The sequence below is a fragment of the Filicampus tigris genome, chromosome 2 (genome assembly GCF_054856515.1).
Source record: "Filicampus tigris isolate MCC_2025a chromosome 2, RoL_Ftig_1.0, whole genome shotgun sequence".
In the NCBI taxonomy this organism is placed as follows: Eukaryota; Metazoa; Chordata; class Actinopteri; order Syngnathiformes; family Syngnathidae; genus Filicampus; species Filicampus tigris.
In genome coordinates this window covers 27,455,910-27,474,942 of record NC_141218.1, presented here as the reverse complement: position 1 = coordinate 27,474,942, position 19,033 = coordinate 27,455,910, and the positions used below count along the sequence as shown (strand labels likewise).

The window sequence follows — 19,033 nt, the reverse complement described above, 5'->3', positions numbered from 1 at the left end:
AGTCTACAGTTGATCAGTTTCAGAGTTAAAGTTGTTAATATGTAATATATTTTTATTTCCATTTCATCCAGCATTGCTTGCAACAGGTTGCTGTGATACATATTGCACTCAATCTCATGTTGCATCAATGCTAAATTTAAGATTTCTAATTGTACTTTGGTTCAGTTTTTTTTTGTAAAGTGCAACTTGTATAGATTCACTCAAGTGCAATATTTACTTTTTTTTGTCGGACTACATCTGGTAGGAATTGTGCTTATTTCTTTGATACAATACTTGTGATATGTGCAGCAAATGAAGAGGGAAAACGGCATCTTTGAATGCTTTTTTAATTAAATGGTCACAACCACTGAAATTCTTCAGACAAACGTGATTTTGATTTTGAAGGAAAATGACATGGCAATCGGTACTTTTGGGCGGCTGATAGTCGTATGACTTGACTGGTGGTTGAGGCACTTCAGAAGGTCAAGACTGTGCGGATGCTGCACAAGAAAAAAAAGAGACATCATGACATCGTTAGGGACACATTTTAATCAATCAAATAAAGACTACGGCATTAATGAGCATACCTCTTTCCAGAGTGCATGAGGTCAAATCCCTCATTAACCTTCTCGAATGGCAGTGTGTATGTGACAAACTCGTCCACCTTCAGCTTCTTGCTCATGTAGTCTTCCACCAGTCTGGGGACACTTTCCACACTCTTCCACCCTGCAGGGAACAACGGTAAAGGGCTCCCTTTACAGTTTTTCTGAGTTGCTTTGGCACATTTCTCAGATCAGAATTGGATTTCTCGAAACGACTTGCTCAATGTTCACATCATTGTGTCACTTGTGCACATTAAAAAAGCAGTTTCTCATTTCTTTGAACGGGTTTCAAATGCTTATGTCCAATTCTCTGTTATTTCCTACATTATCAATTGCTTAAAGTGGAAGTCAACCCAAACACATTTTTTCAATAACGTGTTCTATGCAAGCCCACTAGTTGAAACAAAGCATTCTGATAACTATTGCGTTTGTGGGATAAGAGTTAATCCACTCATTTTTAGCCATCTCTGACCGATTACGGCTGACCTGTCTTATGAAGTTGAGCCGTGATTGGTCGTTACCTGAGCCCTGAGTAGTTATGACGTCATTTTCAGTAGACAGAAGTGACAAAATGGCCGCCCCCAGAGATGGCTAAAAAAAAGGGGGGGGGGGGGGTTTGCTGCTTAAGTCATATTCCACAAACGCAATATTAATCAGAATGCCGTGTTTCAACTAGTGGGCCTACTGGGAACATATTCTTGAAAAAAAGATGTTTGGGTTGATTTCCTGATTAAGTCCGACTCAAATGTCAAGGTAACAAAATAACCATATTAAGCATTGGTACCGCAGTAGAGAGAGCGGGGTGAGCAGTGGCTCATTTGGATGAGATAGGATTGGCCCTTTAAACAGGCTCATTTCAAAGAGGGTGAAAAAGATGCTGACAGGTTTGACCCTTCTTACCAGTTTTAAACAGTTGGGGGGGGGGGGTCATAATATGCAGTATCTTCCTAATTGTATTTATTTCTGTTGTGCAAGATGGAGGCTTTCATAAATAACGGTCAAGTAACCAAGTTGCAGTAATAGCACGTGCCCATGCATAACTGTGCCTGCCAGTGTAGACTTTATTATTATATATATTTTTTTAACTTTGTGTCTTATATCTTAGTCGTTCTATTTATTTCTATAGTGTAATCTAGCAGTTATGGTCAATAACTGGCAAGGAAAATTACAGTAATTGTACGACACGTCTCCATTGCTTGTTGCTTTGCACCGAGAGCGGTATGGACTTTTTCAGACCTAGCTCATGTAGCTTATGGCGAGAACTTACAAATTTGACCCCCAAACTTTAAAAGTGAGGCAGATGTGGTGACTAATCCATTGTGGTGTGGCCCGTTTGAGCACTTTGCATAGAAATCAATCACCTCCAAAGGCAGTGCCCCGCCACACTCGTCCTGTCACCAGCTGAAAAGGCCTGGTGGAGATCTCTTGTCCGGCTCCGGCGACACCGGCGATGATGCTCTCACCCCAGCCTTTGTGGCATGCCTCCAGAGCAGCTCGCTGGAATATTCAACTGGTTAATCTTTTTGAACTACATTAGATCGATTCGCAACAGCAACAACATCTCACCATGATCTGCACGTTGCCGATGCACTCGAAAGAGTAGTCCACGCCGCCGTCTGTCATCTCCACCAGCACCTCGTTGATGGGCCTGCTGTGGTCCTTGGGGTTGACAAACTCTGTGGCGCCAAATTCCTTGGCTGTGTCAAACTTGGTCGGGTTGATGTCCACGGCGATGATGCGCGTCGCTCCGGCCTCCTTGCAGCCCATGATGGCGGCCAGGCCGACAGCTCCCAGGCCAAAGACGGCGCATGTGGAACCAGGCTCCACCTAAGTGAAAGGGAACGCACCCACCAAGTTTTTTTCGAGCACTTTTATAAAGTTTTGTGAGGTGCACTAGCTATGACATGTACAGTTTGTGCGGGTTTACACTTGCTGCAAGGCCATAAGACATTGCATTATGTTTGTTTATCTATGAAGGGATTATTTCTTTTTCTAACCCATTTTCTCATCTTGCTTTGTATAAAGAATATTTTCACCACAATCTTTGAATTTTGCTTGGCCTCGGGGGAAAGGGAGACTATGTGGGGAGTGGCATTCATTTAATTGGAATAATTGAAGCATGACATCTATTAAAACGGGAGTTATGTGGCATAAACACTGTACGAGAAGGTGACCTTTTCAGCAAAACTACCTTGGCGGTGTTCAGCGCAGCACCGTATCCCGTGGAGATGCCACAACCGAGGAGGCACACCCTGTCAAGCGGAGCCTTCTCATTGATTTTGGCCAGTGAGATGTCCGCCACTACGGTGTACTCGGAAAAGGTGCTGGTCCCCATGAAGTGGAACACTTTCTTGCCCTTGCAGGTGAAGCGGGAGGTCCCGTTGGGCATCAGGCCCTGACCTTGGGTCACTCTGAAGGGTGGGAAGAGCCAACGAAGTATAACGTTAGTATGTTTAGCTTAGCACACATCTTCCAAACTTGGGTGATGTAAACACAAAGTCAAGTCTATGTGATAAGCTGGGCATTTTAGCTAGTTTAGTTTGGTCCCTTCTTGTAAACATGTCAAAAGACATGTAAGAAACAAGACTAACAAAAAAATATACAGGTCAGGATATTTACAAACTAACGTGGGTGTGTGTGCTCTCGTTGGTCGATCATGCGCCTTTTATGAGTGCCCGCAGGTATGTACAAAGTAGGGCTGCCACAAACTATTATTTTGCTAGTCGACTAATCACTAACAGTAGTCGCGATTAGTCGACTAATCGGATAACATTCAAACTACGGCAAATCTCAGCAACAAGCTGCTGCTCTTATAATAAGCCTCATTCGCTTACAGCTTAAATTCTTTATGCACAAACTAATCATGAAGACTAGACGATAGTACAATCAACTTGTATTAATTTTGCATCTTAAGCCATCATTCCTGACACGTTTATAAATAAGGGAGCGACTTAAATTGATGGCGATACTCTGGCCTGGCCTTAGCTGCAATTCTTTAGTGCGTTTTAAAATTAACCAAAACTATACACTATGCAGAGTTGCACTAATACAGTGAAATTGTCTATGAATACAAAAAGAAGTACTTGTATACATATTTCACTCTTATTGGGCACCAAGACTTTTTTTTTTTTTTTTTTTCAACGGAAGGTAATGAAATCAGGAGTAAATTGGGAAAATGCTCTGCTCTCTAAAGAAAAACTAAAATAAACACTTTTTTCAGGTTTTTAATTTTGTGTTAATTTAAAACTTCATCAAAAAGGTTTTGTTTTTCTTCACTCGTATGCATAATTTAAAAGTAGTAAATTGACCTACACAATCAAAATGTGGTATGCACCTGTCTTTTTTTCAACTACCGTGCGAGAGACCGAGCGAGAGCGTGTGCGCTGCCAAAAACCAGGTTCTAACTACGAAACTACATTGTGATTTTCTTCTACTCCTCAATGTAACAACACGCATCTTCTTCTACTCCACAGTGTAACTACACATCTCAATACAAGGGCCCACACTGCCCCCAAGTGGCAAAGTCGTGCACAGCTTGAATAGCGCTCCCATCAAATGCACACGCACGCACGCACGCACACAGATAGGGCAATAGATAAGGTATCGAACATATCGCTACTTCATCAACGTATAATACTTAGTATCGGCAGAAAAAGTATCGCGATACATCGCAAAACGATATCTTTTTTTTTCCCCAGCCCTAATGATACACACACACACACACACACCCGCACGCACACCCCTACACACACACACACACACACACACACACACCCACACCCCCACACCCCCACACCCCCACACACACACAAAGAGTGGGTACGGAAAGTATTCAGACCCCTTGAAATGTTTTACTTTGTCATTGCAGCCATTTGCCCAAATCAAAAAGGTTAATTTTATTTCTCATCCATGTACACTCAGCATCCCATCTAGACAGAAAAAATTTGAAATGAATGTAAATTGATGATAGAAAAAAATTGAAATATGGTCATGAGTATTTAGACCCTTTGCAGCGACCTTCATATTTAATTGGCATGCTGTCCATTTCTTCTGATCCTCTTTGACATTGTTCTGCTCCTTCATTGGAGTGCAGCTGTGTTTAATTAAACTGATTGGACTTGATTAGGAAAGGTCTACATAAGACCTTACCGCTCACAGTGCATGTCAGATAATAAGAATCATGAGGTCGAAGGAACTGCACAAGGAGATCAGAGACAGAATTGTGGCAAGGCACAGATCTTGCCAAGCTTACAAAAGAATTTCTGCAGTACTCAAGGTTCCTAAGAGCACAGTGGCTTCCATAATCCTCAAATGGAAGAAGTTTGGGATGACCACAACTCTTCCTCCACCTGGCTGTCCAGCCAAACTGAGCAATCGTGGGAGAAGAGCCTTGGTGAGAGAGGTAAAGAAGAACCCAAAGATCACTGTGGCTGAGGTCCAGAGATGCAGTCGGGAGATGGGAGAAAGTTACACAAAGTCAACTATCACTGCAGCCCTCCACCGGTCCGGGCTTTATGGCAGAGTGGCCCAACGGAAGCCTCGCCCGCATAGAGTTTGCCAATAAACACATAAAAGACTCCCAGACATACAGTACGTGGCATAACACTCACGCTGCTGTCAAACTAGTTTGATTCGCAGCAGCAACAAGCTGCGTGGTGGATCCCTCTTGCTTGGTGACAAATAATTGCCCTCAAATTACTGAGTGTACGGAAAAGTGTACGTCATCGCAACATGTGACATAACGGACCAATCACGAGAGAGAATGCGCGCACCGTTGTATAAGCAGCAACAATTTTGGACGTGTGCATATGTTGCAGACCTGTCGCCAACATGTCGTGCAGCACTCTGCGTCGGTCACGCGCTGCAATACGGCAGTTGTTGCCTGCGCCTACGTGGGAGTGTTAAGAATACATTGCCTCCATTGGTGCACACCAAATAAAGTTTCCCAAGGTAGACAAAAATCCTCAAGCATTTTTTTTTCTTATGAGATACAAATTACTTCAAACCTATAACAGTGCTCATAAAATTAAACATGTATTTAAAACTCCTGGAAATGAACATTGTATTTCGAATGTACCTGATTTTCTGGCAGAGGTTGGTCTTAGGATTCTTGCAGAACTTGCATTCGCCACATTGCGGCACATACAGCGGGATGACAGTATCACCTTGACACATATACACATCATTAATCTCTTAGCCATCCTAAATACAAATACCTTCAAAATCCCAAATGTGTTTGGGACCTCACCGGCCTTAAACTTGGTGACGCCCTCGCCGACACTCTCCACGGTGCCAGCGCCCTCGTGGCCCAGGATGACGGGGAAGACCCCCTCAGGGTCACTGCCGCTCAGGGTGTGGGCATCAGTGTGGCACACTCCCGTGGCAAAGATCTGAAAGACAGTTGCCAATGTGAATGGGAAGTTCTACTTGATTGCATACCACCCAGAACAGTCTTGCCCTGGTTTACCTTAATCCGGACCTCATGGGCCTGGGGTGGGGCTACCTCCACCTCTTCAATGGTCAGAGGTTTGCCCGACTCCCAGGCTACGGCAGCCTTGCACTTGATCACCTGGAAAGCCAATGACACAGAGTGGCCATTTTACTTCAAACCCAGAATAACTATCAGTATGTAGGTGGAGTCAATGTGGTGTTACGTAGATTAACAAGTGGTGTGGGATCGGTGTGAACTTTGACAAAGCAGATTGTGGGCAAGGCCACTCATTTAATAAGATATCTATATATATATATATATATATATATATATATATATATATATATAGATATAGATAGATAGATATATCTATATATATATAGATAGATAGATATATCTATATATATATAGATAGATATATATAGATAGATATATAGATATATAGATATAGATAGATATATAGATATATAGATATAGATAGATATATATATCTATATATATATATCTATATATATATATATATATATATCTATATATATATATCTATATATCTATATATATATATATATATATATATAGATATAGATATATATATATAGATAGATAGATATATCTATATATATAGATAGATAGATATATCTATATATATAGATAGATAGATATATCTATATATATATCTATATATATATATATATATATATATATATATTTGAAGTGCTCCGTTGTTAGTTCAATCCATAAATTCTCTCCATGTGTGTTTCCTTAAACCATCCAGCCAACGATAGTTCTGCCATTCTTTCTTCTCAAGTAGTTTATGTAACAACTCGGCGTACCAAACAACATGAACTGATTTAATTTGCCGATAAACGCCAACCAAACGTCAGTCACACAATGAACTTCCAAAGATAAATGAGGTTACTATCAGTTGGGTGATATTAATATTAAAAAGCGAAGTGGGTTTGAAGAGTTTACCCACCTTACCAGATGTCGCCATGCTCCTTAACTGTCTTCAGACTAAGCGGCCTCGTTTAGCCTTACTAGAGGACAGTTTGACAAATCGACAAAGATTTTGATGACGTACATCCGGAAGAGCTCTAAACCGCCCCCACCCTCCAAAAATACTTTTTTCTTTAACTCAAGAAAACGTCGCCGTGTTTGCGGTTTTCAACCAAGTTTTTTTGTTGTTGTTTTGGAAATGTTTAAAAAGCATATTTGATACTTAGGGTGCAATTAGTGCCGTCTCTTCAGTGCTTAATTCGCAGTCCGTCTGGCGAGCAAGAAAAGACGCCCTGACCAATCCGAATCCAGAATAGAAATGACGTACAGTACTGAAACAACCGCGGAAACCAATTTTCGGAAAAGAATATTAATCTTGTAATGTTTCTTACAGTTTTTTATATTCACAAATCGAAATTTTCAAAGACAAAACCGATTTTTTGTGGATTGTTTCTTAGTTTTTATTCAGGATCCCTGGCATTTTCTATTTGTGTATTCAATTTTTTTCTCTTAAATTTGCTGTCTGATTTGTATTATTTCTCTTCTGCGTGAAGTTTTGGTATGTGACATGTAATGTTTTAATTAAAAATGTGTTAGTAAAAAAAGTGCAAGCAAGTTCACAAACGATAAAATATGATCAAATTACATCAATTAACATATTAAAACTTTTTTGTGAAATGCACTTTTAAATGTAAATGCATTTCACATTTTTAATATATTTTATTCTTTTATCATTTTGTTCTTTTTTTTCTATGTAAACTTGAGATAAATCGAGAAGGACTTTGTCCACTATTAACTCCTGTTACCCCAAGGCCTTGTGTTGTTTCATGTAGAGGTTAAGACCATAAAATTGTTGAGTCCTAATAACCAAGGCTATAAATCAAGATAAAAAAAGGTTTTGTGTACAAAAGGTCACTGGAAGATGTTAGAATATAAATACAACAATATTTTACACAAAAACATTTAATGAAGACAATTTCAAAATGATTTTCTGAAGACAGAAGACAAAGTACTGTATTTTCAACCAGGTTAGAACTGGGGATCCTCTTAATCCCACCCCCCTCACGCGCACAAACACACATTTGTCTATATAGTATCACTATTGATCCATACTACAATTTGTGAATGTTCAGGTTCATATGACATGTTTGAAGTTTATTGCAAGCATGCATCCGAGCCTTTTAAATAAAATGAAAAGGCCCATCTCTCACACAAAAAACAAAACAAAAAAAAACTAAAGGAATCGACTGAAGAGGCAATGTTTAGCTTGGTAACCCTCACAGAGGACTGTGATAAATTGTGGACCCACAGCAGATCATCTCCCACCTGCAAATAAAACAAAAAGAGGTTCAACAATGACTGATACAATGACACATTAAAACACAAATGACATTCAGGATGTGGTCCTACCTCTGAATCCACGTCCACCGCCACCTCCTCCTCTTCCTCTGAAGCCGCCACCTCCACGTCCTCCTCCGAATCCTCCACCTCTCCCACCTGCTCCGAAACCTCCACCTCTGCCACCTCCTCCCCTTCCACCCCGGAATCCACCTGAAACAGCAGCATTACAGTAACAATTGTTGGGAAAAAGTAAGGATACTATCAGGTCGTAGTTTTATCCATACAATAGAAAGGTGCGCTGAGTTCCTACAAGTAAAATTGGGTAAAAAACAAGGTGTGACCGCACCACCTTCGAGCCTTCGTAAACAGACAGCGTGACTCAGTCCCTGGCAAGCGGAGGGCTTGGCTTATATATGATATGCTTTTGGCAGCTTTTCAAACCATTTTCAAAAACTCACAACTGTTAATAACTTGAAATAAACGTGTGCATTCTTAATTTCCGGAAAAGAAAAACTGTTCATCATGCAACGTCTTACAAGCAGAAACGATTGAAGTTGCAGTTTCTTCTGGTTCCACTAAAATGAAGGCCAACTATGGAAGCTGCACTTGGCTGATGAGAAGACAAATAATTGATGTTGTACCATCTCAGAAAAGACAAACAAGTGAACTACTGTCCCCAAAAAATAGCCACTATTTGTGTGGCACATTCCTAAAACGACAATCTATTGATGTAAAATGTTCTTAAAACGAAGACTGTTACAACTTCCTTAAAAAAACCATCAACTATAAATGTGGCACTTTCTTAAAATACTGATGTAAAAAGAGACTTAACTTTCCACTAAAAACTTCCATGGATTTATCACATTATCACAAAACTGTTACTAAATACATACACATATATTTTCACCGTTACATCTGTCTGTTTTTATTTCATTTTAAATGTCTTGGGGAAAAAAAGTGTACTGAATATGAACCGAAGTTTGACCATTAAACCAGGGTACGCACCAAGCTATGATTTTTTAGACAGACCGTTACCCACCAACCAAGGACATACACTGAACAATATTAGACCGGGATCAAATAAAACGTAAAAATCACCTCCACGACCACCTCCCCGTCCGCCACCTCTACCCCCACCTCGGCCTCTTGGTGGACCCTTTTCGCCAGGTGGCCTTGGCAGGAACCTCTGCAGCGGAAGAAGCTTCATTGGATCTATATAAAACTGAACAAGATCATTGCTCAGTTAGATTGCGGTTTGATGCATATTTACATGGAAACTGGATGTGAATTATTACCTTCTGCAATTTCTTAAACGAAGATGCCTTCATGTTTTCAGACAGTTTGACGGAAAAATACTGAAAAGGTGTGTTAAGGAGCATCCAAGCAGCAAGACTGTTCTTATAAAACAAAATTAAACAGATGTTCAGAGTGAAGAGGATACAAAGTCCCGCAGCTGTCCAAATATCTCATCCACCTTTCCGATCTGCTCCTTGTTTTCCAGGTACACTGGTGCGTTGAAGTAGGGAACCTTGTTTTCCTCTGTTGTGCATTTGCACACAATGTCATCCTCGCAGGGATGCACAAACTCTCCTAAAGCTATGACAACAGTTATGTTATATGTTGATCGAATTACAGTATTACTTACTACCTTACTTAAAAATAAAGTCAACGCTAACATATTTTTTTCAAGAATATGTTCTATGCAAGCCCACTAGTTGAAACAGGGCATTCTGATAAATATTGCGTTTGTAGAATCAGTGTTAATTCACTCGTTTTTAGCCATCTCCATCGGCGGCCATTTTGTCTTCTGTTGACTGAAAATTACATCACAACCGCTCACAACGACCAATCACGGCTCAGATTCAGAAAACAGGTCAGTCGTGATTGTTCGTTGTGAGCAGTTGTGATGTTATTTTCAGTCGACAGAAGACAAAATGGCCGCCCCCAGAGATGACTAAAATGAGTGCATTTTGCCGCTTAACTTAACGGAAAATTAATCAGAATGCCGTGTTTCAACTAGTGGGCCTGATGGGAACATATTCTTGAAGAAAATATGTTTGGGTTGACTAACTCTTTAAAAACGTGTGTTATCAATCTCAATGTATTATCTTGAAATCCTGAAATATATGTATACTAAAACATATTTGTAAGCATCACTCAAGTTTAACTGTAGCCTAGTTGCTGTGAATAAATGTTAGTATCAAAATGTCTAAAACAACAAAAACGTGAAAAATAAAAAAAAACACAACAAAAACATTTGAAAAATGCACAAATTAACACACAAAAAACACATTTGACCAAAACATTACAAAAGAAAGACAAAAATCGAAAATTGGACAAAAAATAATTCAACAAATTAATATATTCGAAAAATATATACGTTTGAAAACATACAAATACTCAAACCCCTCCGCAGTTAGAGTACAAGTCAGATGTTTGTCAGTGTCAGCATACCTACCTGCTCTTGTGGTCTTTGATGTTTCAATATACGTGCAAAGAGGGTCAGAAAAACACTTCATGTTTTGGTTCATCCTGTATGTAGTTCTGCCCGATTTTATTCCAGACAGTGGAACCACATGTCTTTATGTTTTAAGGTGATCACTGTGCTAGGCTTGGTCTTATATTTGTTTGTTTTTTACTCTGCGACATAGATACTCTTGGGTTTGAAATAAAAAATAAACTATAGACCAAAAAAAAAAAAAAACCAAACGTTTGAAAATTCTGGTTTGCAGGGTCGTCTCTCTCCATTGGTTTGTGGGATGCACACCGAACCAGATGGGAGAGGCCGAAAAACACTACTGCTCTCCGCAATTTTAACAGTAATACTGTCTAAAATATTAAAACTGTTAACCAGTCAGCTGGTTTGGACCCCACTTGTTGTAGTGTCAAACTGCACCGCACCATTAAGATCTGTTGCGAATATTTGTATACTTAATTCAGAAATACACGGTTAACCTCCATGCTACTGCTAATTAAAAGTGAGAAGTGCGATCTCTACAAATCAAGATTCATATTGCTTCAACATCGGCTCTCATTTGTTTTCATGCACGAAGCTCTCACCAACAACATATTCAGGGGGTCCATAGTCTTGCTGTCTGAAACCACCACGACCGCCGAAGCCTCCTCTGCCGCCGCCGAAGCCTCCTCTGCCGCCGCCGAAGCCTCCTCTGCCGCCGCCTCGGTTATTAAAACCTCCACCTCCCCGGTTAAACCCTCCACCTCTTCCACCACCACCTCTGTAAGACATTCTTTTAAAATATCTGGGGGGAGAAAGCACCCCAAAAACAGACAAACATTAGAATTTTGGGTTGACGAGTGAAAGCAACGTACTGCTAAACTAGCAATAGCTAGCCCCGATTTCTAAGAAAATCAATGAACTTCCAACAGGTCGCTACGCACTCTTTAAACATAACATTAAAACGGCGAAAAGTGTACAAAGGCTTCTAGGTTTAATTCATTTGCGTTACCTACCACTTTAACAGCGACTACAAATTCCCACAGTTCTCCATGCGACGACAACACGTGTGACTATGTCCTGCCGTAAATGTGTTTGTTGTTGTCAGAGTATTGCCATGATTGAGAAGACGCAAAGTGTCGCAAATACGGATTGTGTTGGGGCATGATGAGACAAAGTAATCCTCGGCGTTAAGTATTAAGTATAAATTAGTAAATATAGATGCAATATAATGATACATAGTAATATTTGTATAATATATGACGTAGGTCACTCAATAATGTTAACAGGGCAGGTAAGAGGGAAGTGGACATTGTCTCCCAACAGGCAGACATAGCCGTTTGAACATTATTATGACGTATTTATACGCATTTTTATTTAATGTAATTACAATTTTAAAGTGACACTTGGATAAGATTAACATTAGCACTTATATAATCGGTTTGCGGGCGGCACGGTCGAGACTGGTTAGCACGTCCGCCTCACAGTTCAGAGGTCGTGGGTTCGATCCTGGCCCCGGCCTCCCTGTGTGGAGTTTGCATGTTCTCCCCGAGCCTGCGTGGGTTTTCTCCGGGTGCTCCGGTTTCCCCCACATTCCAAAAACATGCATGGTCAGTTGATTGGACTGTCTAAATTGCCCCTAGGTGTGATTGTGAGTGCGGATGTTTGTCTCTGTGTGCCCTGCGATTGGCTGGCAACCAATTCAGGGTGTCCCCCGCCTACTGCCCAAAGACAGCTGGGATAGGGTCCAGCACGCCCCGCGACCCTTGTGAGCATAAGCGGTATCGATAATGGATGGATGGATGTTTGTTTGTCTCTGTGTGCCCTGCGATTGGCTGGCAACCAATTCAGGGTGTCGCCCGAAGACAGCTGGGATAGGCTCCAGCACGCCCGCGACCTTTGTGAGGATAAGCGGTGTTGATAATGGATGGATCAGTGGTTTGCATGTAAAAATGACATCAGCACTGAATGCCCACCTCAAAAGACTCTGTAGTGATTTAAGGTCTTTTTTTGTGATTAGGTTTACGACAAATTTACCCTCCCCTTTTTTGGGGCGTGGCTTATGTTATGTTTTCGGTCTCAGCTGTCTACGTCACGGGAGGAGCCAAGCGTGGTCATATTGCTCGCATTGTCAGTTCTGTTCTCTAAAACGGCGACTGATCGCCACCAAAATGCAAATGCACATTACTACTCTTGTCCACTTCAACCTGTGAAAGAATAAAAGTGTTTTGCACAATAGTTTGGATTTATTGACATAAAACGTGATCTCATCATGATCACCTCCACAAAATCCAAAATACCGTGGCGATCGCTTCCCCACTTACATAGGCTGAAGCGGACAAGAGCATGAATGGGCACACGAACCCCGGCTGGTTTGTATTTCAGACATTTAGCGACGCTAAACTCGTGTCAACTCTCGGGAGGCAGACAGCGACTGGCAGTGGGCAAGCAATCAGGCAAGCATGGACCTTTATCAATATAAAACTGTGGCCAACTGGTGTTAAATGCCTCGCCTCGTTTTTGTTTTTTTTCATGAAAGCAGCAGTGTGCTCAGCATAAACCTATGCAGTTCATGCTCACTTCCTCATTTCCTCATTCTCATGGATCAGCCACAGAGAGGTTAATCCTTTTGATATGTTGAAGTAGTCATTAGTAAGAATGTCCACATAAATGTTGGTGCCAATTGATCACCGTTTTTGGACATTATAAGCAATGAAAGTACAACGATTTCCAATGGAGAGTTTGTAATCGGTTCCTCCAGTGACTCCGACCGAACAAGGATAGAACAGTAGGGGGAGCGGCCATTCTCCTCATTAACAAGAGGTGTTATTCATGGAGTCACTAGATTTCCTAATTTCTCCCAAATGTATTGACAAAATAGAAAATGACAACTCTCTCCATTTTCCTGATCAAAAAATATATAAAATTAACTTGAAAATGAGCCATCCCGGCCCCACCATCCCTTTAACGGCAGTGTACTAGTATGCTCTTAGTTCTCACTAGTAAAACAGTACAGTACACTCGTAGTAACATTTATTTCCCCCGCCACTGCAGATTTTGTCCTACTAGTATGCAATTAAACTTTAGTAAAGTAAACTAACGGACACTAGTAAATGTGTGGCCCATATAGTAGGCATGTTTTTAGTTATCTTACTAGTGCATACAAAGTACTAGTAATAGTGAGAATGTGGGCAAGAATAAACGTTCCTTACCAGAGCTGGGCAGTCGGTCCGGGGGCGGAACGGTCCGTCCCTGGACAGACGCCCATTTTTTTGGGATCGTGGACAAAGAGCAACAAGTTTTTAAAAAGGATCGGACTAAGCAAGGGCGGATATGGATTTTAGTCCGGCCCACGTCCCTCATGCATGTGACTGGTCGCGAGGCAGCCAAAGTTCATCTCAACCGACCTGGAGAAATTGGCAAACGACAAAAATTGCCTCAGAACACTTCAAATAAGCCACTAGTTACATAACTGCGCTGGAAATGTTTCAACAGGAAACACGGCGCGAGTTCTACTAGTTCGACACGTGATGAGACCCAGTAGCAGGAGCAGCGTCAGAGCCAGCACACACAGCACGCGAGTGACGTCAGCATTAGAGGTGAATCTTTGGGCACTTCACGATTCGATTCTGATTACGATTCAGGGACTACGATTCGATTATAAAACAAGTATTGAGGCACCTTTACTTTAGCTGTTTTGACTTTTAACTTTTTCACAACACACATGTTTTTATCTCACTGAGTAAAGATTCACTTGCAATTTTTAAATGCATTCTTTGTAAGAAGAAACAAGAGATTAATTCATGTCCATTGTATTTTGTTAAACTGATGGAAATGCATGTAAACTGGAAAGTTACAAAGTTTGTGCAATGCTGTAATCAATAAATATTGACAAAATAAATTGCTATACCAAAATAGATAGTAGCGTTTTGTAAAAAAAAAAAAAAAAACTTCTGTTGAGGATCTTAAAATTAGATAAATGAACACAAAAACTACTAATTAGTTACAAATGTGCATGTACTTAATTACCAGTAGCTCGAAAAAGTGCTTTGCTGATTTTAAATGTTTGTAAACGTGAAATGGTTTCCCTGATATATATATATATATATATATATATATATATATATATATATATATATATATATATATATATATATATATATATATATATATATATATAAATACTCCTTCTGTATCCACAGCTCAGCAGAACATTCAATATTTAACAAAATAAAAAGGGTGTCCTGAGTTGCATAAATGTATAATTCTGTAAAGTTTCAGCATTTCAGTTGAACGAAGCCAGCCAGCTCGGCGGTGACAATCATTTTAGCGGCATTATCTGTAACTAAAACGTTGTCTTTCTTTGCGATGTTCCATTCATTTAGGGCACTGCTTAACAGCTCAGCCACATTAGCACCTGTGTGTCTTTCATTCATTGCTCTTGTTTGGAGGACATATGACCTTAGCTTCCACTCAGCGGTGACGAAATGCGCAGTTAGAGTAACAAATGATTCGGTGGCGACAGACGTCCACGCATCACAGGTAACTGCAATTGTATTTGCCTTTGACAGTGCGGCCATGACATCTCTTTTGGTTTAGTTGTAGAGCGTCAGCATCGCCATGACAGTAAAATAGCGTCGGGATGGTATGATGTATCTGGGCTACAATGTATGTAGCAGTGCTCGAAACCCCTCATTTTCCACGACGGAATATGGACGCAAATCCTTGGAAATAAATGCCGAGATGGCCTTCGTAATTCGCTGTTGAGTCACTTGCAGCCGCAGCAACAACAACAGCCAGCCGTCTCCCAGACTCCTCCGTAAGGTGGAATCGACTTACATGACTTCTCATGTTTGTTGTGTTGCCAAAGTACTTTATTTTAGCGCGACACAGCTTACATATAACATGGCTCTTGTCCAGTTTTCTTTCACTGTCGACGTTGTAGAAGCCAAAGTGCTAGAAGGAGATTTTGGATCTCACGGCGAGGTGGGTAGCGGTCATGCATGTTTGTTTTCCCCTGTGCGTGTGTTTGCGTTGCGTATCCCAAAGTTTCCCGGAAATGACAATTGGCGCGCTTCTTAGTTACGCATTATTTTGAACATTCTGTATTACTTTAGTTAACATATTTAAATAATCGAAATATGGACCATAGTGAATCGATTCAGGTTCGCCCATTTCAGAATCGTGATGCATCTAAAAATCTGAATTTTCCCCCACCTCTAGTCAGCATGTCGCTTAAGTGTCCGCTGCTGGAGGACTACGTAGCTTTAATTATTGTAAAGCTAATGCAAATAAATATTCAATCACTGCATATTCTCTTCTACAAAGCCGCCTTCATTAATTGCCTTCACACAGCTTTTCATGTGCTTACCAGTAGTCACATTGCACATGCATATTCTGCCCTCTAGTGGTTCAACACATGTAATACCATGGATAATACCACAGGAGCCATTTCACCTCACTGACAGAAACACGCTCAGCCTGTCTTGTGTGTGTAATCCAGGATAGCAATTTTGTTTTGTTAACTGTTAACAATTAGTACCTTATCCCTTTGCTTACGAACTATGTCCTTGTGTGGGACATCTTTAGACCGTAAAAATCTCCACCAGCGTATACATTTAAACGACCCGAAAGTGGAGGTCTTTGTTTGTTCTTAAAATAACCTTGCATTATTTTGCAATAATTATTTTATTAAAAATGAAAACGTCCTAAGTTGAAACGCAAAGGTTTTGCAAAAAAATGCAATAGTATTGCGTTATTACTCAATAACGCTGTCATCAATGCTGGGCAACCCGGACCACCCCCTCCAGGGCACCCTAACAGCACTCCACAGCACCTTCAGTGACAGACTGTTACACCCTCGCTGTGCAAAGGAGAGATTCCGCCGTTCCTTCTTGCCTGCTGCTGTCAGACTCTTTAACAAGAACATTGTGTAGTCTCTACAAACTGGCGGACACTAGTGCAATCGTGCAGTCCTGCACCTGAGCTCATATCGTGCAATACCCAATATTCCCCACTACTGTAATACCGTGCAATACTCAACATTCCCCACTACTGTTAGTCTAGTTTTATTTTTATCCAATGCTGTTCCTTACATTTCATTACAGCACTGCAGCACTGTCACTTAGAGTATTTTTTCCTCTGTACTATGTACAGGCCGAAATGAGTGTTCCTCATATTTTTTATGTAGATGTAGGTTGGTGTGTATACACATGTGTATATACACATGTTACTGCGTATATCTACATAGGTTTGATTCTAAATGTTTGCCGTCAATGTTATACATTAATGGCCACATTATGCCGCCGCCCCTGTGTGACCTATATCTTTGCTTCTGTAACAATGAAAATTTCCCCACTGTGGGATCAATAAAGGCATTCTTATCTTATCTTATCTTATCTTCTCTTATTAAATATTCTCTTGATGTCCCCTGGTTTGCTCCAGTCAGCATCATCATCATCATCTTCAGCACATCACGACGGGCTTGTGTTGCTTGGTTAAACAATTGTAAACAATTCAATCCACTCACAATACTCCCAGCCGGTAAATGGATGTGCACAGGAAATTAGCCAGCTAATGATCTTTAAATAATGTTTATGAGGTTGTTTTTTTTCTTGCGGCGACGGCGGGGTGCCGGACCGACGGAATGCAAAGATGGAAGCGTTTTTAAAGGACGAGGATGGATGGGGTCGGAGGCCGATCATTTTTATGAATAAGGACGGAGGGATGAGGACGGAAGGGTACCCAGGTCGCGGATGGAGGGGGGGCCGGCAAAAAAGGGTCAAGTGCCCATCTCTGTTCCTTACTAGTACCACAAGTGGACATTTTGGTACTTACTAGTAGTTTCCTTAATCCTAATCACACTAGAAGGCTCCAGGATGCTACTAGTGCATGACACATGCCTACTACCGGTAGTTGATCCTAGTAGCATTAGTGCAAGAGTGTAGTGGCGCTAGTTGTGGAAAAAATACATCACTAGTATGATTCTACCAGTGTGCTGAATTGCCTTACTCGGAACCCGCATGCCCAACCGCCACACCTCAAATGAATGTTAAAAATATTGGAGAAAAAATGAAAACCAAAAATCGTACTGCACAGGCCAAGAAACCTTGGATTATTAACGATGGCAGCACAGAATGTCCCTGCAGTGAACAAGATTGTTTTTGCTGTAATGCCGGGATAGGGAACTCTGGTTCCTCGAGAGCCATATCCTGTCTGTTTTGGATCTCTCCGTACCACAACACACCTGATTGAAATTATCAGATCATCAGCATGCTCGGTAGAAGTCTGAAATGATCCTGATCATTTAAGTCAGGTGAGTGGTAGTTGGAAGAGATCCAAAACAGACAGGATATGGCTCTCGAGCTCCTGGAGTTTCCCTACCCCTGCTGTAATGTCTTATTTTGTGGATCAAATCAATGTCGTCAGTGCTCAATCGGCATTTATAACTTTACAACCGATCACCGATTTTGCATGAAATGCAAAATATGTGCCGATCCGATCCAGTCGATCAGATCAGTGTAAAGTTTAATGACAACTACCGCTAATACTATATGACTAATCTCTGACCATTGACCACACTCCCACTACTACCACCACCACAACTACTAATTGTAACTACTGCAATCATTCATACATTCCTACTGTAGTGTAACTACCATTATGACGACCACAACTATGACTTAGACCTGCAACCACTTCTGCATGTACCACCACCACTTCTAGCACTACCACTATTAACTACTATAGTCACTGCTAGTTAGCACAATGACCACTACTACGACTACTACTGCAATCACCGCGACTTCTACCAGTGTAAACCACTACTATGACGATCCCTACTATAAGATTTGTGCTCTGCACCACCACAACTAGTACTATCACTACCACCACCGCCACTATTACTACTACTACCGCTGCTAAAAACAAAACAAAACAAAACAATCTTTAGACACCTGGCAGGAAAACTATACAGATTATTTCCAATGTGTGACTATAGTAAATATACTTAAAGTGTAAATCAACCCAAACACATTTTTTATAAGAATATGTTCCCACTAGTTGAAACGCGGCATTCTGATTAATATTGCGTTTGTGGAATATGAGTTAAGCAGCAAAATCCACCCCTTTTTAGTCATCTCCGGGGACATGACAGCTCATGTCACAGCTCAGCTTCAGAAAACAGGTCAGCCGTGATTGGTCGTTACCTGACCCTTGAGCAGTTGTGAT

At 40.9% G+C, this 19,033-nt stretch overlaps 2 protein-coding genes across 2 annotated transcripts; both read right to left on the bottom strand.

The window, feature by feature from the left end:
• Positions 1 to 309: 309 nt before the first annotated feature.
• LOC147151945 (alcohol dehydrogenase class-3) lies at positions 310 to 7,149 on the bottom strand. The gene is made up of 9 exons (XM_086023290.1): positions 6,989 to 7,149; positions 6,049 to 6,150; positions 5,830 to 5,971; positions 5,659 to 5,746; positions 2,773 to 2,992; positions 2,148 to 2,408; positions 1,943 to 2,078; positions 567 to 705; positions 310 to 479 (listed from the first exon to the last, which is right to left on the bottom strand). The coding sequence occupies exons 1-9, from the start codon at positions 7,004 to 7,006 to the stop codon at positions 455 to 457; spliced, it is 1,131 nt and encodes a 376-aa protein (XP_085879416.1). The 5' UTR covers positions 7,007 to 7,149; the 3' UTR covers positions 310 to 454.
• Positions 7,150 to 7,955: 806 nt separating this feature from the next.
• Positions 7,956 to 11,935, bottom strand: gar1 (GAR1 homolog, ribonucleoprotein). The gene is made up of 7 exons (XM_086023291.1): positions 11,821 to 11,935; positions 11,410 to 11,609; positions 9,791 to 9,945; positions 9,645 to 9,704; positions 9,448 to 9,571; positions 8,419 to 8,559; positions 7,956 to 8,334 (listed from the first exon to the last, which is right to left on the bottom strand). Exons 2-7 carry the CDS (start codon positions 11,594 to 11,596, stop codon positions 8,324 to 8,326), a joined length of 678 nt encoding a protein of 225 aa, XP_085879417.1. The 5' UTR covers positions 11,597 to 11,609; positions 11,821 to 11,935; the 3' UTR covers positions 7,956 to 8,323.
• Positions 11,936 to 19,033: the final 7,098 nt, after the last annotated feature.

What these genes read in the sequence shown, in the direction of transcription:
- LOC147151945 (XM_086023290.1), bottom strand. An exon ending in CGTCACCAAGTTTAAGGCCG is followed by an intron (nt 5,747 to 5,829) that starts GTGAGGTCCCAA and finishes ATATGTGTCAAG; the next exon opens with GTGATACTGTCATCCCGCTG. An exon ending in TCGGCAACGTGCAGATCATG is followed by an intron (nt 2,079 to 2,147) that starts GTGAGATGTTGT and finishes TGAATATTCCAG; the next exon opens with CGAGCTGCTCTGGAGGCATG.
- gar1 (XM_086023291.1), bottom strand. Translation starts at nt 11,596, where the DNA reads ATGTCTTACAGAGGTGGTGGTGGAAGAGGTGGAGGGTTTAACCGGGGA. An exon ending in ACCCCCTGAATATGTTGTTG is followed by an intron (nt 9,946 to 11,409) that starts GTGAGAGCTTCG and finishes CTGTTGTCATAG; the next exon opens with CTTTAGGAGAGTTTGTGCAT. An exon ending in CGTTTAAGAAATTGCAGAAG is followed by an intron (nt 9,572 to 9,644) that starts GTAATAATTCAC and finishes GATCTTGTTCAG; the next exon opens with TTTTATATAGATCCAATGAA.